Source organism: Manis javanica, chromosome 5 (assembly GCF_040802235.1).
Source record: "Manis javanica isolate MJ-LG chromosome 5, MJ_LKY, whole genome shotgun sequence".
NCBI classification, from domain to species: Eukaryota; Metazoa; Chordata; class Mammalia; order Pholidota; family Manidae; genus Manis; species Manis javanica.
In genome coordinates this window covers 116,694,420-116,716,169 of record NC_133160.1, presented here as the reverse complement: position 1 = coordinate 116,716,169, position 21,750 = coordinate 116,694,420, and the positions used below count along the sequence as shown (strand labels likewise).

Genomic DNA, 21,750 nt, shown 5'->3' with positions numbered 1-21,750 from the left:
CTCAATAGAGTTAAGAAGCTTGACTATGGGGTGCAATAAGTGAGCAGAAGTTTATGCTTCACTTAACCTTGTGCTGAAGAAGAGTTTAAACAGAAGCTTATATCTTCAAGTTGACATCAGAAAATTATCGTATGAATAGTAACATTTCTGGGTGTGTGTGTCCAAGTTTTTTAGAGTCCCAGGGCAAAGACAGGTGACTTTTCTCTTCTTTAGGTTTCTCTTCTTTAGGTTTCCCCAGATGAGCAGGAAAGGCTATGAACCCTCCTCAGTCCCCTCGGTTGGTCTGAGCATGATAAACTGACCAAGACAATGGACTTTGTTTTGATTCAATTTAGGAAAATGAGAACATTTCCATACAGTCTCCCAATTCATAGATTACAGGCCATTTTTTCTGATCATGCAGTTTCCCCCCCATTTTCATATTTCTTAAGCACTTAAAATTGAAATAATGCCTGTTGTTATGAGGCAGTCATTGGACAAATAGCAGAGGAAAGGGGATGATCATTGCTTTTCGATTAATGGGGTTATCATGATTTGTGTTTTCTGTAACTTAGCTTTTTGCTGGAAAACATTCCAGCAGAGCCTTGCAGTTCTAGTTGAGCAATCACTGGACGACCAGCCAGCTGACTTGGATCATGGCTTCTGTCCAGCTCGTGTGCCCCTGTGGCTTTATTTATGTCTCTTTGGACTAACTTTACTGGGGTTGAAAGAAGAAAAGGATGCCAAGAAGTGTTAAATTGCTCCTGTGTTTTTTTTTTTGTTATTATTTCTCTTTGTATTCTACATATAAAAGGACTTTAAAGGGGTTTTGTATAACAATAATACAAGTTCATGGAGTGGCAAATAATGACCATTTTTGTGTCCCCTTCATCATCTGCTCCTGTCTGGCTCATTCTTTTCTTCTGTACCCTAGAGAGGTACTCATCTGGAGGTGAAATACAACATCATTTGAATTAGCAAATCGAGCCCAATAATTCATGGGAATGTAATTCAATAATGTCATAAAACTATGTCATATGTCAGGACAATAATCTAAACAATATATCCTAGCATGTTAACATTTTTCCAGGAAATAGTTTTATCCATTTACTGTCCTCTGAACCAATGTAAGCTATTATCACTGAATAGGGAACCTCATTAGCCTTTTTGTGTATGAGTAATGTGGGGCCGTTTACAATGGCTGCATCCTGTGAAATCCAATAAAGGAAATCCCACAAGGAATGTGGTAGTCATCGTGAAAGTCTGTTTCTGCCCTCAGCGATGTGCTTTAACGTGCACGCTACCCTGTTATGCTATAGGGAGGCTGTTTTTGTGCACATTTTGTTATCATCACTTTTCCTTTAGAAGTTGTAAAAAGTTCTGCTCTTAAGCTTATAATTATTGTCATTATTACTATTTATAATAAACAGTATTGCTGTGGAGCACCTTTTAGAAAATGTGGCTTTAGTGGCTCCCCTTGTGTAGAGTTTGCAAGTTTCTCTGTTTTCTCTGTTACTTGGCTGATGTATTTAGCTTTCTGTTTGCAGCTGGACTACCATGCAGGTGGCTGTTACCTACTTAGGGGCACCTCTTACCATCCGTGTGAAGGCAAATGAACTCTGCTCTTTGCTCTTTGGTGACCTGCTGGGATATGCCTTTGATTTTCCTAGCATCTTGCAGACACTCTGCTCACTATCATCTTACATCTGTCCACAGAGGCTGTCACTCACTTATATTTATGAGCTTTCTGAGGGATAAATGTGATTATTCCCATTTTACAGTTAAGAGATGGAGGCAAAGGAAAGATTCACTATTGGTGCTAGCAATAGAACTGCAGATTTCTGATGTTGAAACCAGGCTTTTTAGGGAGAATCTAAGGAGATATCTAGAGTGGTTTGGAATAAAATATTTTAGGGTTTCTCTTTGAAGAATAATAAAGGCCCCTGATCAGTTTGTCCTTTTCTGACCTTGTTTTCCACTCATGAGGCAAATAGTTATTCACTGAGTTGTTATAGTTCTTAGTCCTCTAAAAAATAAGAATGTTTACCCTTTAGTATCACTATAAGTTAATGTATACTTCTTGTTTTAAATAATGATTTGCCTTAAAGAAGTAGTTTTTGCTCAATTGTCAAAACCTTAGAAAAGCTTGCTAGGGGGATGGGGATGGAGGTCCTGCTAGTTCAGTTCTGTCTCGTCCTGCAATCCAGTTGCTTGCTGCTGTTTACCATGTGGAATGTGATTGGTTATGGTGGGTTGTGGTCCTCATTAATTTCTTGTGGAAGCCACAGTTTAGCCACATTTTCCAAAGCTGCTAAATATGAATAATGGTTATTTAATTCAGTAATGTTTTGAGAGAAGGGAGTAAAGGCTTAGTACATACTGAGTTTATTCTAGAAATAGCTGTGATATATCAGGAAGGAAGGGGGTGTACGTCCTTTCTGAAAAGATTGAGAGGTTTAGGAAGGCTGGTTCTTTTTCTGATATTATTCTCTGTTTCTGCCTGTAATTATTTTGTGAATGTGAGCATAGTCCATTGGTTCCGGACACAGATCATCTGGTACTTATTTTTGTTGTGGAGAATGCTAGAGGCGTCCTCTCCAGGCATAATTAGTTCTGTGTAAAAGCTCATAAGAGGAGAAGAGCCTCATGAAGATTCTTGAGACAACAAGGCACATTTAAAAATTCTAACTATGACTTATTTGCAGTTATGAGTAAATAAAAAGAACTCAGTAGCATAAATGAATTTTTTCCCCTGAGCTGTCAACATGGGCTGTATCCTTCCAGCCACACAAATGTGATGTTTACTTTAATTTGTTAATAAAGAAAAAAGCTTCTGGTTAAAAATAACATCTGTCCATTGACAAAAAACAGCTTGGGTCATGAAAGGAGTTTTCAGTACATTATAAAAGCTGAGTTTGGCAAGATGTCCTTCTTTCAGAAAAGTTGTAACAGCTTTTACTTCTTTGAGGGTTAAAGGGGAAAGAACATGTTTTAGACAGAGGGAACTTCAACTTGATGGGTCCTTTTGTGTTGTTAGTTTCCCCATATTTCTCATCCCCATTTCAACCATGCAGTCCAAATGAGGGGCTTCTTAAGGGTCTCCATTGCTACAGATGAAATTTTTGACCTGAGGTGATGTTTCCTGCTTCCTATAGGCGGTCAGATTTCCTCTCTGTATCATTTTAAGGAGATGGATTTACCTAACGGTTTCTGAGTGAAATAATGGAAAATTTTAACTTGATATGTAACATTTTATTTCCATTTAGCACTTGGTGATTTTCCATTAAAAAGAGTGCGTGTGTGTATATATATTATACATATATACATATATGTATAATATACACATATGTTTTTTGAATAAAAATTACTTGATTCAGAAAAGAGGAATTAAACTTTTATATCTAGGTTCTGAAACAACATAAATTTTATATGCTGGGTTTATTGCTATAGATATATTATAGTCACCATTGGTCTGCCACTTCACATTTAAGATGAAGAATCCATCACTCTATCAGCTCTTGGAATAGTTACCCATCGTCCACCAAAGTGTGTATTTGAGGACTATTAATGACTGAGGGTATTTTTATCACCTCCTAACAAGACAGTATTTGGCTCTGATGCCATGTAGTTAATCTGATCATTCATGTGTCATAAATGTGTATTTCCATAATGTGTACTTGTAAACTATAATTATGTTGGAGATGCTAGAGAGATGTAGAAAGAGTTATAGAGTGGTTTTGGGAAGGTTCTGGATATTTTATATTAAGAGAAAAATTAATATTTAGATACATTGAAATAATAAAAAATGGTAGACAAAGGAAACCCATTATTTAAAAATGTAGTAAGTAAAGGATCCAGCTGTTATTTTCTCTTGCTGCCCTGCATCTTGCCCCTTTTACCTAAAACTATACCTTTATTGTCCTGCCTGGCAGCTGGCTGTAGTTAGACAGGCAAATAGAATTAGGAAATGTGACCAGTACTACAGTTGTTTCTTAATGGGATTTATATTTTGCTTTAGTAGTTAAATATTTTTTGCATGTGTTTCACCGAAATCATTGATCAGTCCCTTTAGAAAAAGACATTTTACTGTATGTAATGCTATATGTAGTGGTATATTAATTTAGGTCAGCTTCAAAAAAAGAAAAGTTCCAGTATCAGTTGAACTTTGGTGTTAGTGAAACGAGCATTCAGTTCTCATGATGACCTCCTTCATGCTCGAGCTGACTCTCGTGGCTGCCAGTTGCTCTGCTGTTTCATCCGCTGTGGTAACACTTGAAAGTGAGGGCACCACCCCACCGCACAACTGGCTCCTAAGCGAACAAATGCTGAATCACTTTATGGTTATTTTGGTCTAAATCTGAGTATTCAAACTTTCACATACCTTCTTACATTCTTAATTTCTGATTTTTGTCCTTCCTTTTAGTATTGAATTTTATAATGGTAAAAAATGGAGAGTATTTATTTTAGGGCATTTTGGAATAGACCCTAACATTTTGAAGAACATTTGCTGTCCATCCATTTTTATTTAAAGTGAGGTATATAAATAAATAAGAAAAATCAAACTCTACCAAGCAAAGTCCTAAACTATTCCTGTCCCATAAAATCTTACCTAAGATTTCTTGTCGCCAGCTAAGTGTTCATGACATCTTTCCCCAGGGTGACCTATGGAAGCCATTTTGGGGATGGCTTTTCTCTCTTCAGTCACAACCCTGGTGTGCAGGCTAGGCAGGTAGTATCAGGCAGAGTTGTGTGTTGGAAAGAACAGAAGGTAAGAGGTCCTGTTTTCTCTGTCTCATTTGCCAGGCACAGCCTTGGACTCCTTTGTTAACCTCCTCAAGCCTCAGTTGCTTCACCATTAAATGAGGGCCTATCCTTATTGCAAAGGGTTGTAGGAAGTTTAAGTAAGGTGACGAATGTGAAATACTTTGCAAGCTTTAAAAAGCTGAGCAGACCTATGATGTGAACATTCTTACTGCCTCATTTACTCCGTATGAGGTAGGACATTATAAGTATGGCTTATATTTATATACAATGTTACATTTTATATCTTTTTTCTTACTCATTGACTGATACGGATTCTTCCTCCCCAGTTGAGACATGCATCTTTGCCCTTGTGATCAGTAAAGGTTTCCTCCCAACATGGTAAGAGGTGAACCTAGGTGGGGATAAACTCATTATTTCAAGTTTCAGGACTGACTTACCATGGAGCAGTGCTTCTGCATTATCAAGAAAACAAGTTTGGAAGGGAAAATGAGGACACCCCCAAAAGAATTTTAACTATGAATGATACTTTATTTTCAATTCCTCTCATATTTTTCTTTCTTTACTTTGGCCGTCAGCATGCAGCTTAGTTGTAGAGGACTTGGTTTTTGCTGATACCCAGTCACTTCTGAGGAGAAACATTTCTTAAAATATGGAGAAGATCATTGGTCACTGCATATATTGGGTAAAGAGAAGTCAGGAAAATGTAAAGATGCACTTGGAAAGAGAAGTACAGGAAAATGTTAAGTTTTTATGGTTATTGTTCTTAATGGGTTTTTTTCTAAAGAGTCTGAAAGTCAGTGGAAATGAGAGAGAGGAAAGTTTAGAAAAGAAATATTGAATGACTCATAAAGCGAAACTTTCTTTCTCAGAGGAGAAGCTTCTCAGGTTTTCATGTTAAATTCTCCTTTGCCTCCAAATAAACTGAACAATGATTTGTGTTTCTGAATAGTATAAAAGAGTATCTTTCATATTAACCAAGAATATTACCTGTGTTTTAAAGATGAATCCTAGACCTAACCTTTATTTTTTAACTAACACAAACATGTCTCAGCTTTTGTATATTGACTTTGATGAAATGTGTGTTATAGCCTTTGCTTCTTTCCCCTTCCATTAGGTTCTTGTTCATTCTCTTAGGTCCTAAGGGGAAAGCCAAGTCCTACCATGAGATTGGCAGAGCCATCGCCACCTTGATGTCTGATGAGGTAGGTAATCTGGAAGACGGTGATCTGGGATGTCCTACTTGTGCTGATTCCATCCTGTGAATTGTCTGTCAGAATGTGTTCAATTGGAATTATGTGCTTACCAGCCTTTATAACATGACATACAGTCATTCATCTCAAACATTGATAGAGCTTTCAAAAAATAAGTTTAATGTTAGAATAAAACATCTTCTTTTCTGTTCTTAAACATGTTCAATTCTTAAAACATATGTTAAATATTTTTTTAAAAATTCAAATCTCTGTATTAACTTAAAATTTAGCTCTTAAAATGTTTAATATATTCATTCTGGGAATTCAATGTCTGTGTAGAAATGATGGGTTCTATAAAATAATGCATAATAAAGTGGACAATGCATTTTTCTTTAGGTATCAGAAAGTTCCTGTTTTTATGGTTTTCTTATTTTGTGGGAAGAAATGATACACATACTAAAATGCATTAGCTATTGTTAGTACTGCAAAGTATCTAGTACTTTGGATGAACTCGCTCTCATAACAGCTTGAATGTCATTATACACATTTTAGACATGATTAAACTCCAAACTAGTCTATAGTAGGAGAAATAGTAGTAGAATATAGGATCACTGCTTTCTGCCTCTATCTTACTAGCTTATTATTTTCCCAAAGATTTTGCTTTTGCTTCGTAGATTTGTCAGTTTGTCCATGTGCTAGGTGGAGAATAAGGCATTTAGTCATGGAAGTTCTCTTTGGTGGTTATTCAGACAGTTACTTAATCAGGAACTGTGAGCATGGATGCATAGCTGTGCTGTTTTTATCCCCCTTGAGGGGAAAACTAAGCATCTCAGGGGTTCTTTTATTTATTTTTATTAGTTTGTATTTTTTTAAAAATTCTTTTTGTAAGCTGTATCAATTAGAAATGCTTTAGGTTCCAAGTGACAGACAATCTGGCTTAGGGTGCCATGAACATTTTGGGGTTTATTGTGCTCACATATCAGGAAATTTGGAGGTAGGTAGTTACTAGAGTTGGTTTAACTTAACAGCTTAATGATAAATCAAGAGCCAAGATCTTAAGATGTTAACTACTGTCAGCTCGTCATCTCTTCTGTATTCAAGGCAGGAAGAGGGGAGGAGGGTATTAGCTGTGGTTGTCTCTTGGTAGGTATTATAGAGCTTTCCCAGACATCCTTTTTCTTTAATTTATCGGTCAGAATGTTGATCCTTGTTTGCAGGGGAGGCTAAGAAAGTGCCTCTCTGACTTTCCAGCCTCTCTAGTGGGAGGTAGCAAGAGAAAACGAGGTTGAGGCCAGCTGTGTCCACCTTGGGCGATATGCTGGCCCTGTGTCTTGCCCTCCTCCCAACCCCACTGCCCCCAGACCATTTCATGTTATTTGTTTGATAGCTTTTAAAAGTTCTTGTTCCAGAGAAGAAATTTTAGTAGCAATCCTTAAAAATAAGTAAGGATGATGAACAGGGGCCATCTTCTCTCCTGGAGACTAAAGAATTTGACTTATGGGGAATAAAAGACTTAGGTTATGTGTAAAGGACTTCAGATTATCAGCTAGACTAGAAGAATTGAATGAATGACAAAGAGAATTATGTACATTCTGAAAGCTTCTTCTTTGGATATCTGTATAAAAAAACAGGAAGCATGTGCTGTCTTGGATGGTTTAATTGTTGCTTTGCTCAAAGATAGACTGATGGTCACCTGCTTGAAGCCCTTTACCTTATTTACTGCCAATATAACTCAGATTTTTCTTTTTTTAATAGCCAACATTATTTATGTGTTTGAGAGCTGCAGTGTTTTGGTCTTAACCTGATCTTAACACTCAGTTTGAACCTTTCCTTCTTGATTCATCAGCAGTGGTTTGTCCCAGTAGCTTTCATTTCAGAGAATGACTTTCAGTATATTTCTCCAAACCATTTCATCTGGCTTCCATAGCAACTGTATCAGTAGCAGTACACACTGTAGGAGGAAAAAGGCAATGTTGTTTTACAGTATTGATAGAAAAAAATGTGTAAAAGAAACAGAGCTGTTTTCTCATGCCTCTACCTATATTCTTTGAATTCATAATCTAAATACTGAAGTATTGTGGGACAAGCTAAGTAATAAGAAATATGATAATATGGTTATGTTTAATGTATATTAAATATTAAATTGGATTGTGGATTGCATTCAGGCTCGACACAATGCGAGGCATGTAGAAGGTTCTCACATCGGATCAGCACGTCTCTTATTACTCTTCAGGTTTTCCATGACATTGCTTACAAAGCGAAAGATAGGCAGGACCTGATTGCTGGCATTGATGAGTTCCTGGATGAAGTAATTGTCCTTCCCCCTGGGGAGTGGGATCCAGCGATCAGGATAGAGCCTCCTAAGAGTCTTCCATCATCTGACAAGAGGTAAATTATCAGGCAATTGGGAATTTTTTTATCCTTGAGAAGGAGGTTGTGTTTGGGAAAGAAAAAGGGGTCAGGCAGCTGCCCTAATATTTTCAGGTTTCTCATTTAAGTTGATGTATTATCTCAAATGAATCACTTATGTGTCTTGCTTTGACATTTCATTGACACTGTAAAATGAGTGTTATATATTAGGATGTTCTTCAGTGGTTACAAGTTAGCTCAGTTTATGATATTGAAATATATCGCAGAGATTCTTTGTGGATGTTTTGGGAAGTCCATGTACATGTGGGAAAATACCAGTTTACTCAAGATCAGTCTCTGTAGGTGTAAGAAGTTAAGAAATTGGGATATGCTAATCGAGGATATGCCATTTTCTGGAAATCTGTTATTTTACAGGTAAAATATTTCCCTCCTATACAATATATAATTCATTCAAGTTTTCTGTTCCTTCAGTCATTTGTCTTCACTGTAAACACAGCACTTTAAAAGTTGTTTGTTTGGATGGAAGAAGTAATAATGATCTTTCTCCCAAAGGGTTTTTAGTCTATCTCCTTACTAGCTAGTGCATGACATAGCTAAGAAGCAGATGAATAAAATAATGTTCTTGCGGGCTCTGTTGTCTTGCTTAGAAAGAATATGTACTCAGGTGGAGAGAATGTGCAGATGAATGGGGACACGCCCCATGACGGAGGCCACGGAGGAGGGGGAGGCGGCCATGCAGACTGTGAAGAATTGCAGCGAACTGGACGGTAACCGATGGATTCTTTTGCCATTCTTGATGAGGTTCTCTTTAGATCTAAACTTCCCATCATCTTTCAATCAGCATTTTATTCACTGGTTTGTATATGTGCTCAGCCAACAACTATTTATAGTGTACCTGTTAGTCCCAGGCACTGGGGATGCTGCAGCGGAGGAAACAAAAACCCCTGCCCTGATGAGTCTTACTTTGTAGTGTTGGAAACAAACTATGAGCAAGTAAAGAAATGTGGTGATGGTTTTGTGGGGAATAATAAAGCAGAGGTAAGAAGTTTTGTGAAGGGAGAAAGACACAATTTTAGTTTTATATTTGGGGTGGGGTGGTCAGAAAATATCTTAAAGAGAATTTCAGCATTTGCAGGAAGGCCTGAAGGAGGAGGGAGGGAGACAGACCATGCAGATGTGGGGTGAGGCGAGGGGACCGCAGAGCCCCTGTGCAGGATGGCTTGGCATCGAGGCCAGTGTGACTGGAGTGGGGGGATGAGGGGTGTTAGAGAAAGTCAGCAGGATCCTGGGTGGATGTGTGTGGCAGGAGGCTTGAGAAATGTGCCAGTCTCCCCCTCTTGGCTTTCATGATTCCACCTCTTCCCTGTACGTTGACTCAAAGGTGGATACCCTGTTACAGAAATATGGAGCTCACAAGTTATGGTTGCCCTAACCTGCAGTTGAGAATTCAGATTTCCCAGATTGCCTCGGCTAAATCTCTTTTCTTGATAATTCTTCCTTTTCCACTGTTAGGTTCTCCATTTCAGTTTGGACTAAGTAAAATTTTAAGGAAGAGACTCATTTTAGGAAGAGAAAGATTTTCAAAAACACTGTAGATTTGTGGAAAACACAGAAGTATGTTGTTTTAATATGTAGTTGAACTTGAATGAAATTATTTTCTTCCCCTGATGACCCACTTGGGTTTCTCTTCTGAACTAAGAGGACATTATTTCCCTCCTCTTTCTTATTAAATAGAGAACAGAAAACCTTCTCTATCCCCATTTTTTGTGAATAGTTCTTTATAAACATTTTCATTAGGAATGTCCTTTCCTTTTCTGCAGATATGAGTTCTGGGATTAAACTTTTTATTTAATCAAACTAATTTCACTCTTCCATATTTTTCCTTTTCCAAATGCATTCAGCATCCACAGTATGCCTGGTGCCATGCATGGCCTTGTACGTAGCAAGAAAACTGAATCAGGGAACTGAATGCAGCTGAAGGCCAGCAAGCACCTGGATAGATGGACAACCCTGATGAAGTGTGACAGCCCGTAGTGGGAATTTGAACTATGCGTGGAGAGTTAGGACTTCAGAGAGCTATTGAGCTCTGAGGGAGGGCATCTGGGCCGAAGGAACAGCTCAGGGAAGGCTGAGGCTGTGAGATCTGGTTGGGAGGGTGAGTTGCTGATGCTTACATAAGGCACCTGACCTGTTAGCATTTGTATGGGGCTCAGTTTGCAGTGCTCTGTCACTACACACCTGCTGACTGCCTCCCTTAGTTCCTTCAGGTCCTTACCCCAAAGTCGCCTGCTTGGAAGGCCCATTTTAGCTTCTGACACTCTCTTAATTTTTTCCTGGGTTTTTAGAACCACACATTTTATTCTGTCTGTTCCCTACCTAGAAAGTAAACTCTATGAGGGCAGGTATTTTCACCTGTGTTGTCCACTGCTGTATCTCCAGTGTCTGGAATAATGCTGGGCACATCACAGGTGCTCAGTAAACGTCAGTGGAGTGGACAGGGCTGGGAAGAAAGCTATGGCAAGATATAAAAGGCCTTATATGATCTGCTCACATGTCTGGATGTTTTTCTTCAGACAGTGAGAAATTTTAATTCATTTACACAAGTTACTCTCATCTAAAGACCAACTGTTTGGTGTTTAGGGAATGTGACATTTAATTTGGTGTCCAAAAAAGAGACAGACAGAAGAAAATGTATTCCTCCTCAGCTTTCTGGCTTTATCTTAAGTGGTTAAATAGTGCTTGTTGATTCAAGCACTTTAAATACAAACTCTTTGTGGTTTTTGATAAGCTATCTCTTGATTACTTTTCTGGTAATTTATTTTGCACTGTCCCATGTTTTCTCTCCCCCTACCCAGGTTCTGTGGTGGACTCATTAAGGACATAAAGAGGAAAGCACCGGTTTTTGCAAGTGATTTTTATGACGCTTTAAATATTCAGGCGCTTTCAGCAATTCTCTTCATTTATCTGGCAACTGTAACTAATGCTATCACTTTTGGAGGACTGCTTGGGGATGCCACTGACAACATGCAGGTGGGTTTGGTTTGCAGGAGACACAAATAGTACAGCCCAGATTGCCTTCCTCATCCCTCCAGCTCAGCTAGTGGCAGATGGCCTTTCAGTTACTCAGCGTGATTTTCTTTCTTTTGCTGGATGCTGCCTTTCACTTTGCTTCTGGCCTGCTGCTGTATTTCCAGCATTTTAGTAATTACAAAAATAGCTCGGTGAAATCTGGTTGGAATCACAAGTGGAGAAAAGAAGAGAAGGAAATGAGGATGTGCAGTTCTATTTGGGCAAGAGTGTATCAGCTGTTTTAATTTTGTGAGGGCACAAGGTTTAGATCTACTACCTTGAACATACAGACCATATTCTACTAAAGCTGATGATCAGACTCTTTTGGGGAATGTGTAATTAACTTCATTTTACACATGAGCAAACAGATGCATCAAAAAATTGAGTGATTTGCTCAAGCTTGGATTTGCATTTCTATCAGTAGAACTCAGCTTTACGGAATACAAGCTAAGGGTTGTTTCTCCTGTTCCTGAATGTGCCTCTCATTAAGCTGTAAAGACTTTGGCTTGACTTATTTTGGACAAACATGGTTTTTTGATTACTTTGCAGGTGGTATTTGCCTGCCTTGTGTGTATCAATAGTTGCTAAAGTTTTAGTGATCGGAACGATGTTTTAGATCACAGAGTCATGAATGAAATGGATATAATTAAGAAAATCATAATTTAGCTCTTTTCAAACTCTGTCCTTCTACTTTACTACTTACTACGTAACCCATGTGACATTCAGAAATACTGTCAGCCAGCTTACTTTAAAAAAAAAATACAACTGATTCAAAAGGTTTGCTTTTCTTCTACTTCTGTTTTCTTCCCTGAGCACATTCATGTTTCAGATCTGTGCCTGAAACACAAAAATAAGATGGAGGCTGTCTAGGACATCTGCGTTGACCCAAGTAAAAAGGAAGAGATTAAACGATTTAGTTTGTTAAGAATGCTTTTATCTGTTAGCCCTTACCTATTGCTGTACAGTACTTTGGGGTATCTGTACAGCTGGGTGGTTCTCTTGCTAGTCCTCACAGCTGTAGTGAGGTGGCAACTGCAGTGGGAGGTACCTGAGGACTTCCTCACTTAATGCCTGGGGCCTAGGTTGGGATGTCTGGAACAGCTGGAGACTGAGGACTCTCCGCCTGACTTCCAGATGGCAGCTTGGGCTTTCCCACAGCCGGGACTGCGATGGTCCCGAGGAGCTCTCTCTCCATTGCAAGGGGCGTCTGTGGCCACCGCTCAGTTCTGCTTGTTCCCATGTGAATGTGTACTTGCGTTACTTCATTTTCTGGTTTTTGAAGAGAGGCTGAAAACTCAAATTCTTATGTGGAATACGGTGATTTTTAAATATTGACAGCTTACTAGCACTTAAAAAATAACATTGTGCAGACCAGAGAGCACCTATCTGCAGTATGGGGAATAGAAATAAAGCGTGATAGGAACAGAGGTGAAGTTAACAAACAGGGTGTTCTTCTCTTTTGTCTTCATTCATAAGGCCTCATGAATAAATTAAATTTTAACAGAGATGTCAATACTAGTATTTTATAGAATCTGATCTCTATGCAAATTGTGCAGTCAATCATCCACACGGGAGCATAATGATAACCAGAGCAGATCATTCGAGAAAACAAGTGGGAAAGAGCCCTGGGGAAGCCCTCTGAGGCCGGCATGAAGAGGTAATACAGACATACATGTGTTAAGAAAATAAAAGAAAGTTGTGATGTTGAGAGGGTGGCAAGAACAAAAACCACCTGTCTTTCAGAGTATAGAGACTTTCTGGGGCAGATAATTTTCAAATTTTTTTCCCAGGGATATTCTTGGGATGGAGAAATTATGACACTTCCTATATGTTAGTTTATTGACTTTTTTTTAACTGAGTTGAACTTTTTCAACCTCATAAGATTTAGCTTTAAAACACTGCATTTGAGAAAATTTGTTCACGTCTGTTGTTGATAGCTTCTGAATGAGTTAATGTCCTTATGAACAAGTTTGTGGGGAAGTAAAGGATTGTGTTGTGTGACATACGTAGTTACTGTGGGTATTTCCTCTGTGATGAATGTCAGGGGAAAGACCTTGCTGGCGAAGTGTGTTCTGGTTTCTGAGGCTGTTAAGAGAAACAAATGCTTTCAGCGCTTCAGAATGTTAAGTGGTTCACTGAAATGGCCATGTTACTAGTGGGAGGTGATTTGATTCCAAGTGCTGTAATTCAAACCGATGAGGCTGTTTGTCGGACATAGTTTGATGATTTTATTAAAAGATTTTGTAACTTCTATTGATGATTTCACTGAAACTGAAATAATTGTTTCAAAAATTTTCTGAATGAAAATGTTGAAGGACATTTTTTTCTCACTTATGAAGAATTTTTCCTTTAAAAAATGTGTTGTCAAAGTACTACAATTTGGTACTTCTAGAAGACATGGAGGGTAGCAGGAAAACTAAGAAAGAGGGATAGAAAATTAATGATAATATATATGTGTTACACTGAACAATCTATCATTAATTTCTTTTGGGTGAACTAATGCTAGTAATTAATGGATGCATAGATTTAAGCACTAGATTTATAGATCTAAAATAATCTGTGTAAATAGAAATAAGTGTGTGTGCACACACACGCACGTGCACAGACCCAACTCAATGTTATATAGTAATTTTACATATTTCAGTATTTTAATTTGAAATTTTACCTATAGTCATCAAATTAGGTATTCTTGCAATGGCAACTGACCTAGGTAAATATAAATATTGGTTTATCTATTTTAATACCTAGGGGATAAGGTGAATTAATATGTTAAAGAGTATCTCAAGGCTGAAAGGCTATGTACTTTAATGTACAGAAGTTTTGATGCTCTGGTAGTAGCAGACTTGAATTGACATCAAGAAGACAACAAAATATTTTGTGGATTTGGTACTAAGGCCCAGGTCATTTCACATGTTTATGGCAGAGTTTGATTCATGCCCTTGCAAATATTTCTTGAGTGTCTACTGTGCACCAGATACTATTTTGAGTACTAGGGATACAGATAAGTGACCAAAATAGATAAGAATCCCTATTCTGATGGTATTTACAGTCTAGGGTGTTGATAAAACAATCTTTTTCAGTACCCCCAAGAGATAGCAGAAATGCGGGCTTGTTTAGGAGGCTAAGTCCTCTGGCTCCATTTGGCTTTCTAAACACTAGATCAACACTGAGCAGAAAGACTAATCAGAAAAGATTGGTATAGCCTGAAGTAATCTTGAATTGTATCACAGCCTTCATAAATGTGGCAGTGGGTTATTCGCAAAAGCACAGGCAGCTCAAATGAGTCAACTGAGAACAGTCTCCTTGCTTTTAAAGGCAGACAGCTTAGAGATGGTTCACGTAGGGCCTTTATTGTCAGGCTACAAATAGACATGGGTGCTGGGTGGAAACATGTTGTGAAAACACAGATGAGTCACTGCACTGCTGTTTTTAAGCAGATTCTTCTTCCAGCTTCTGTGCAGGAGGTCTTGCTGCTCAAAGATAGGAATTCACATGTAAGCATTTATTTCAGAGCTGATGCACACACACACACAATATTCACACATATATAATAACATATTTTATATTTACACATATAAATATGTGAGCTGTATATATTTAATATTCCCACATTTGTATGTGTGTGTGTGTAGCCCCATATTATTAGAAGCAGATCTTGGGAGCCATAGAGATCATTTCCCATGGACCTATGTTCAAAATAAAAGAGTTGGAGCTACTGTGGCTCCAAGTATAATCAATTAATAATGGCAACAGAGATGACTGTACACGTTTCTCAACTTGGCATATGCGTTTTGACCATTAGGCTGCTCTGAGAAGACTCTCATGCTTTAGAGTGGGTGTTCATGGATTCCTTGCTAAGTATGGGCAATTAAAGTTTACCTTGGGCTTTGGGAGTGACTGAACCACTTTGGCAAGAGTTGACCTTACTTTCATCTAGGATTCAGCCTTGCCCTTTGGCTGTTTCTTATTCTTAGAGTTCAACAACGAGGGAGGAAAGCATAAGCTTTCTGAGGTCCAGGAATTGTATGGTATTCTCATTATCCTGTTCAGTGAGTTGCACCATAAAAATGCTGTGGTCCCCTTGCCATACTGTGAAGTTAAAAGGGCTTTTTAGCCTTACCACCCTCGAAACTTTTTTTACCACTAAACTTTTTACAACTGAACTCACTGCCTTGTATTTATGTTCTTGGTTGCCGAGAAGGTATACTGTTCTAGTCATTGAAATACCTCTCATTGTTAAACATCAATTTAACAAATATTTATGCATAGCTTAGTCCATGGGCAAGATGCCATTTTTAGGGAACACTTTTTGATCCTTTGTGGAAGTTATTGTGTTATTTAAAGGTTGTTGTTCTTAGCTTTATGGAACACAGAAAAGTATATTAACTTAAATTGACATTGTTGATTATGAATGACTGAGTGCAGTCTAGAGTGAACACTGAGTTAAGAAAGTCATTTAAATTTTTTTCCAGGAGTAAATATAATCCTGTTTTCACAAACCTTTTAGCAAAAGGGTACAGTAAGATAATTAGAAATCTGTGAATTTTGTGATATTTATGGAGCACATTTTAAGGGAATTTGTCTCATAATAAGGAACATTTATAGCTGGCAGCTCCACATATGAGACTTTATTTTAACATGCTGCTGTGCTGAGAATATTTAATCAATCTGCTTAAGTTGGAAATGTAAAATTTCTTAGTCACCTATATATTCCTCGATAAGATAGATACTTCTTTATGAAGATTATGTGAAATTTATAACAGCAAGATTAAAGCAAATTGATCATTATTTCACTATAGTGAGGACGTACAGTCATTTCAACATAGGCACCAAAGTGCATTTCTTCCATGAAGTGGAAATATAGAGTGATGTGTTTATCTATCTGAAATCATCCTCCAGAAATATATTCCAGTTTCAAAAAGTTAGGTGGGGACAGCTTGTTTGGAAAGATATACTTTGGTTGTTTGATAGAAAAAAACAAATGTCTATTTAGTGACAAAGTAAGGGGCTCTATAATGCTTCTTTGCTTCTAGTGTATATGGCCATTCCTTCTCCTGGGAAGGAACTTTAAATAATTTGCTTCACTTCATGTATAAGTTCTGAATTAAACCTGTTTGCTTAAAGTTTAGTAAGTTGTGACCAGATTCATTTACTAGACCTCATTTAGTTGTTTTTTTTTTTCATTTCCATTGTCAATTCTATTGTCTTGGTGATCAGAAAATGATAGTGATTTGGGTTGGGGATCCCAAATGTTGCTAAATTCAAAATTATTTTGTTTGGCTTGAAATTATTTCAAAGTAGCTTTATTTTTAATAAAATATAATTGTGCATTGTAGAAAATTCAAAAAATACAGAAAAACTACAAAAAAATAATTTTCCCCTTTAACTCATCACCCAGAAATAACTACTATTAACGTTTTCATGAGCATCTTCCTGTATGTCTTGCAATGCTTATGTAAGCAGATAGATTGATGTATAGGATTTATATAAATGAGGTCATATATATAGTGTTTTATAACATGACTAGTATTTAGTGGAAGTCTTTCCACCTCAGTATGGATCTTGAAAATCATTTTAACGACTACATTTACACACATAATGCATGTGTTATAATTTATTTAACAAATACCCTATTAGTAGGTGTTCAGTTTTCTCCCAATTTTCTAATTTATAAACAAACTGTGGTGCTTAACTTCATTTTCGTTCTTTGTAATTACCTTCTTAGAGTAAATTTGTAGTAGAATGGTTGCAAGATATGCTTATCTTTTTAGTATATTTATTTTAAATCACACTCCACAAAGGTTATACCAATTTCTATTTCTACCAATAATGTACAAGAGGCCCACTCCCATGCACCCTTATAAAAACAAGATTTTGTCCCATATTCTTATTTTTGTGAAAACAACAAAGGTTGAAAAACAATAGCTCAAATTCCTTTGATTTTTAGTGAGGGTGAATATTCTCCCACATTTTATCGTCTGTCTGTAGTTTATAGTGCATCATTGGTATATTTTCCTTTTAGGTATTTGCTGTTTTCTCATTGACTTGTAAGAACTCCTTGTGTAAAAAGAATATTTTCCCTTTTCCTGTCAGAAACATCACAAATATATGTTCCTAGATCTGCCATATGTCTTTTCATCTTATTTATGATTTCTGTTGCTGTACAGATTTCAATTTTTATGTCATCAAAATCTTTACTCTTTTATGGTTTCTTATTTTTGTGATATATTTGGTGAATCTTGGAGATACTCCAAGATTAGAAAAATATTTACCCACATATCTTAGTTCTTTTATGTTTTCACTTAAATTTTTTATCCATCTGGAATTGATTTTGTGTAAGTTTACACTGGCAGTTGGTGTTTGGGCCCTTCAAATGATCTCCACACATATGCACAGCTCTTTAAACAGAAAAATATTGTAAAGCCTCCCTGTTCTGTCCATCCATCCTATTAGACTTGGAATTGGTAGATCTTTGGCACATACTTTCCTTTTTCAAGCAGGGAGCTAGTTTGTCTTTAATGCTTTCCCTCTTTTTTCAGTGCCTGCTGGGCAGTGTAAAACAGAAGTTTGTGATGACAAAGCACGTTTAGGCAGAATAGACGGCAGTAAGGATTTGGCAGCTGTGATCTGTCAGGACAGAAATCCCTGATTTGTAGACTCTAGCTACACAGGTGCAATTAAAAATGAGGGTTGTATAGCTAATCATCTTCTCAAAAGTAGATGAATGGTCTTTATAACCTAAATGAGCCTTAACAATGCTATCAGGCATTTCTTATTTTGAAAGAGAAGGGGTGGTTTCATGAATGGGTGAATCTCAACTTTGGGCCACATGGGAATCATCTGGGGAATTTAAAAAAAAACCCACTAATAATACTGGTTCCCAGGCCTGATCTTCAGAGCACCTGACTTAACTATTCAAGGTGGAGCTAAAGAATTGGTAATTTTTTTCCTAAAAAAAAAGCTTCCCAGATAATTCTCATGTGACCCAAATTTGATTTAGATACTTGTGTCATTTTTCCATTTCTTTCTGATCATGTGGCTTGGCTTATACTGGGGACCTGACATCAAAACTCCTACAGGTAATTCAGATCTGACTGCCTATTTTCAGTGGATGTATTTATTTAAATATCAGTAGGCTGCATTATTTTTCTTGGCTAAATTTCAAATTCAAATACTTATCCAGAGAAATTTAATTTTATTGTTCAACATTCTACGCAGTTTGCATAGGTTACCAACAACATGGGCTGAAATTTCTTTTCATGGTTAGGAACATTTTAGTTTTCTTCAAAAAACTTGAAATATAACAATAATGGTGGTAAATGATTTATCATTTACTGCCATCAAAATATTTTATTTTCCAAGTTTTATTTGGTTGAAAACTGTCAAAGAAATATAAAACATTATGTTTTCTTGGGTATTGTGCCATTTTTCTCCTCTGATTATTGCTATCCAACCTCTCTACACTGGGTTGTGATTATAAGTAGAACTAATAATTTTCTTAATAAAGAGGACATAAAACAACAAAGGTCATTCTTTGGTGTTAAGTGAAGATACTACACTGCAGTAAAGTCAACGTTGGCAGCATAAACTTTTAGCTTTTAATGTTTTGTCATCTTCTGAATGTGCTTACTTTCTGTTAGCCATGACAGGCGTGATGGCCCTGGCAGCCCTTGTCACAAGTAGCTCAAAGACATAGGACACTGGTGCTGCCAATCATGGTTAGAGTTTGTTTGTTTGTTTTTTTGTTTGTTTTCAGAATCCTGCCCCTATGGTCTGATTTCTTTTATGCCTGATTTTTCTATTATGGGACTTGTGTTGATTTTCTTGGTGTTTTGTAAAATAAAGACTATCTTTGGTTTAACTTGATACCCTGATATAAGCAGAAGAATGCTCACCAATTGTTTTGCATGTGGGTTTTGACTTCACTGCTGTAAAGTAAAACAAACTGTTTTGTTTTGTTACAATTGATTCCATGTGTTCAGTAAGACAAGGACTGAAAGGAAGCAACTCTCAATGGCTCTAGTGTCTCCCCCTAAGGTTTCTGTTGATTTAGAATTTGCCCTGGGAAATCCTGAAGGCCTAAAGAGGCTTTTTTCCCCTTTTCCTCTGAGCACTGATCTTTATCTGTTCTTTTCATGTCACTCCTTTTACTTTCCCTCTCCATCTCCTTCCTCTTTAGAAGTAAAGAGAAATAATAGAGGCAGACTGGGAAGAAGGGGATGAAAACAGCAAAGGAAAGGGAATCAACATTGTATTGAAACTCTGCTTTATTCTTATTAGCTCTTTACATATTGTCTTACTTAGTCTAAATAATTGTCCTGTGAAGCACCCATTGATTTTACAGAAGAGAGAATTAAGATTTAGAGAGGTTGATAACTGGGAAAGCTGAGATTTAATTTATCCCTGACTCCAAGACATGCTTTTCATGCTAAGTCACCCAGAAGAGAAGGAAATCATTTAGTTCAACTTCCTTATCTTATATCTAAATAAACATATTATGTATATATTACTACTCATCAAAAATGTGTTATATCAGAGACTGTGCTAAACATTTAATATATTATCTAATCTAATATGCATACTAATTGTATAAGGCAGAGAGATTAAGAAACTTGCTTTAAGTTATTGATTGAATAAATGATACAGTCTAAATGTCAACTTGAGATTGTCTGACTCAAGTTCATCATTATACTATATCATCTTGATGTTCTTCTATGTGAAGAAATTGAAATTGACAGAAGTTAAGTGATATTCCCCAGATCCTCAGCTCTTTGGTGGCAGAATGAGGTCTAGATTCCAGATTTCCTGACTGCTAGTTGTTTGCTCTTTCTGCTGTTCTGCAGGGGGCTATGCTTGATATAAAATAGAATAAAGTAAAAGCCTATCCAAAATGGGGCTGGAACACTTTGTGGTACCTGATTATGCCACACCTCAGAGCTCAGCCATCTGTATTATAACGAATTGCAAGGGAGCTTGTTCCCCCGTGAAGAAATCAGACATAGAATGTCTTTCTGAGTTACAGCTATTAAGAATCCACACATGCAAACATGATTTTCCTTTTTTATATTAGTGAACTTTGAATATAATAAATCAGAAAAGGGGTTTTGGATAGTTCATGTTATAAATTGCTTTAAATTCTGGTTATAGTTATTATTCACTGCATGAAATTATTTTTAAAATTTCTGTATTGTCAAGAGTAACATGTCAAAATGTGGTGAAAATAGTTCTTTTCTCAGAAATGCTAGAAGCATCTCTAAATTCAAGCAAGTTCCCAGTGCAGTATACATAATAAATCACCTGTTTCAAAATTGTCAGCAACAGAATGGAAACTGTAGCACTTACTAAAAGATCAAGTACTGAAATAAAAATAATCTGTCTTTTAACAGTCACATGGCTTCCATAAATCAAACCAATTTTCTGGAAATACTTAGTTGTTATCTTTACTGAATGAGCAACAACGGCTATTGACCTTTGATAAGTGGAACCTGGGGAGTGATTTGGACTTTCCTTCTTTGATTCCTTTAGCATTTAGTTAGTGCCTGCAGAGCACGTGGAGGGGTGGTGTGTGGCATGAGGGGAGGAGGTGAAACATGATGACTCTGGGAGACCATGGTCTTGCTCTCACTGAGATTAATAGTGACGTCGTGTCAAGTACAGAATTCTCAATCTCGCATCCCTCCTTCTTCATGTTCTCCCTCATACCCAGGCTGTGCTGTATTTTGATCCTTCAGTAGTGATGACAAATAGACACTTCTTCATGCTTGATAAAGAATGATGCTGTGTAACTGTGCCTATCACATGTAGCCAAAGTGACTTGTCTGCCTATCTGGAGCATTCCAGTCCTACCCTTTCATGTTACACTGAAGTAAGTCATGAAAAGGAAAGGTAAATTACAAAGACATAGACAGCCCAATGTCTGTGTGCAGTGAGTGAAAAACTGCATGTCCAAGAAAATCCCAGCAGAAGGCATATATTTTATCCTTGCTAATGGTTAGGTAGTGGTTGGGCAGGTATCCTTACTGCAAAGACTTTTGTGCCTTATTCAATGTGGATTTGTTCACATCATTTAAACGTCCCTCCCCCTAACCCCAAATCTCAATATCTTCATGTGTAAGCAGTCAAGGCTGGTATTATTTATTGGGCACTAGGGAATCTTCTCTACATCAGTGCAGCCTGGGCCTGCTAGTGCTACTTGTTCTACTCTCTATGCCCTTGAGGGACAATGAGGTGGGTACTCTGATTTTGTGTGGAATGGCTGAGAAGTCATGAAATGGCACCCTTCAGCCATGCAGTAGAACTCACATCCATAGAAATAGGGCTTTTCCTGCCAGACTTCAAACCTAGACTTCTTGGACAGAAGTAGTTTTTCTGGATTGTT

At 37.3% G+C, this 21,750-nt stretch overlaps 1 protein-coding gene across 5 annotated transcripts in view; it reads left to right on the top strand.

Annotated features, from left to right (window-relative positions):
- Positions 1–21,750, top strand: part of SLC4A4 (solute carrier family 4 member 4) — a 324,410-nt gene that overhangs the window by 211,631 nt on the left and 91,029 nt on the right. For all 5 annotated transcript variants that reach the window (XM_073237483.1, XM_073237479.1, XM_073237482.1 and 2 more), the window contains 4 exons: positions 5,858–5,945; positions 8,167–8,321; positions 8,951–9,070; positions 11,159–11,333. In XM_073237483.1, the coding sequence (XP_073093584.1) occupies positions 5,858–5,945; positions 8,167–8,321; positions 8,951–9,070; positions 11,159–11,333 (538 nt within the window). The remainder of the gene's footprint in view (positions 1–5,857; positions 5,946–8,166; positions 8,322–8,950; positions 9,071–11,158; positions 11,334–21,750) is intronic.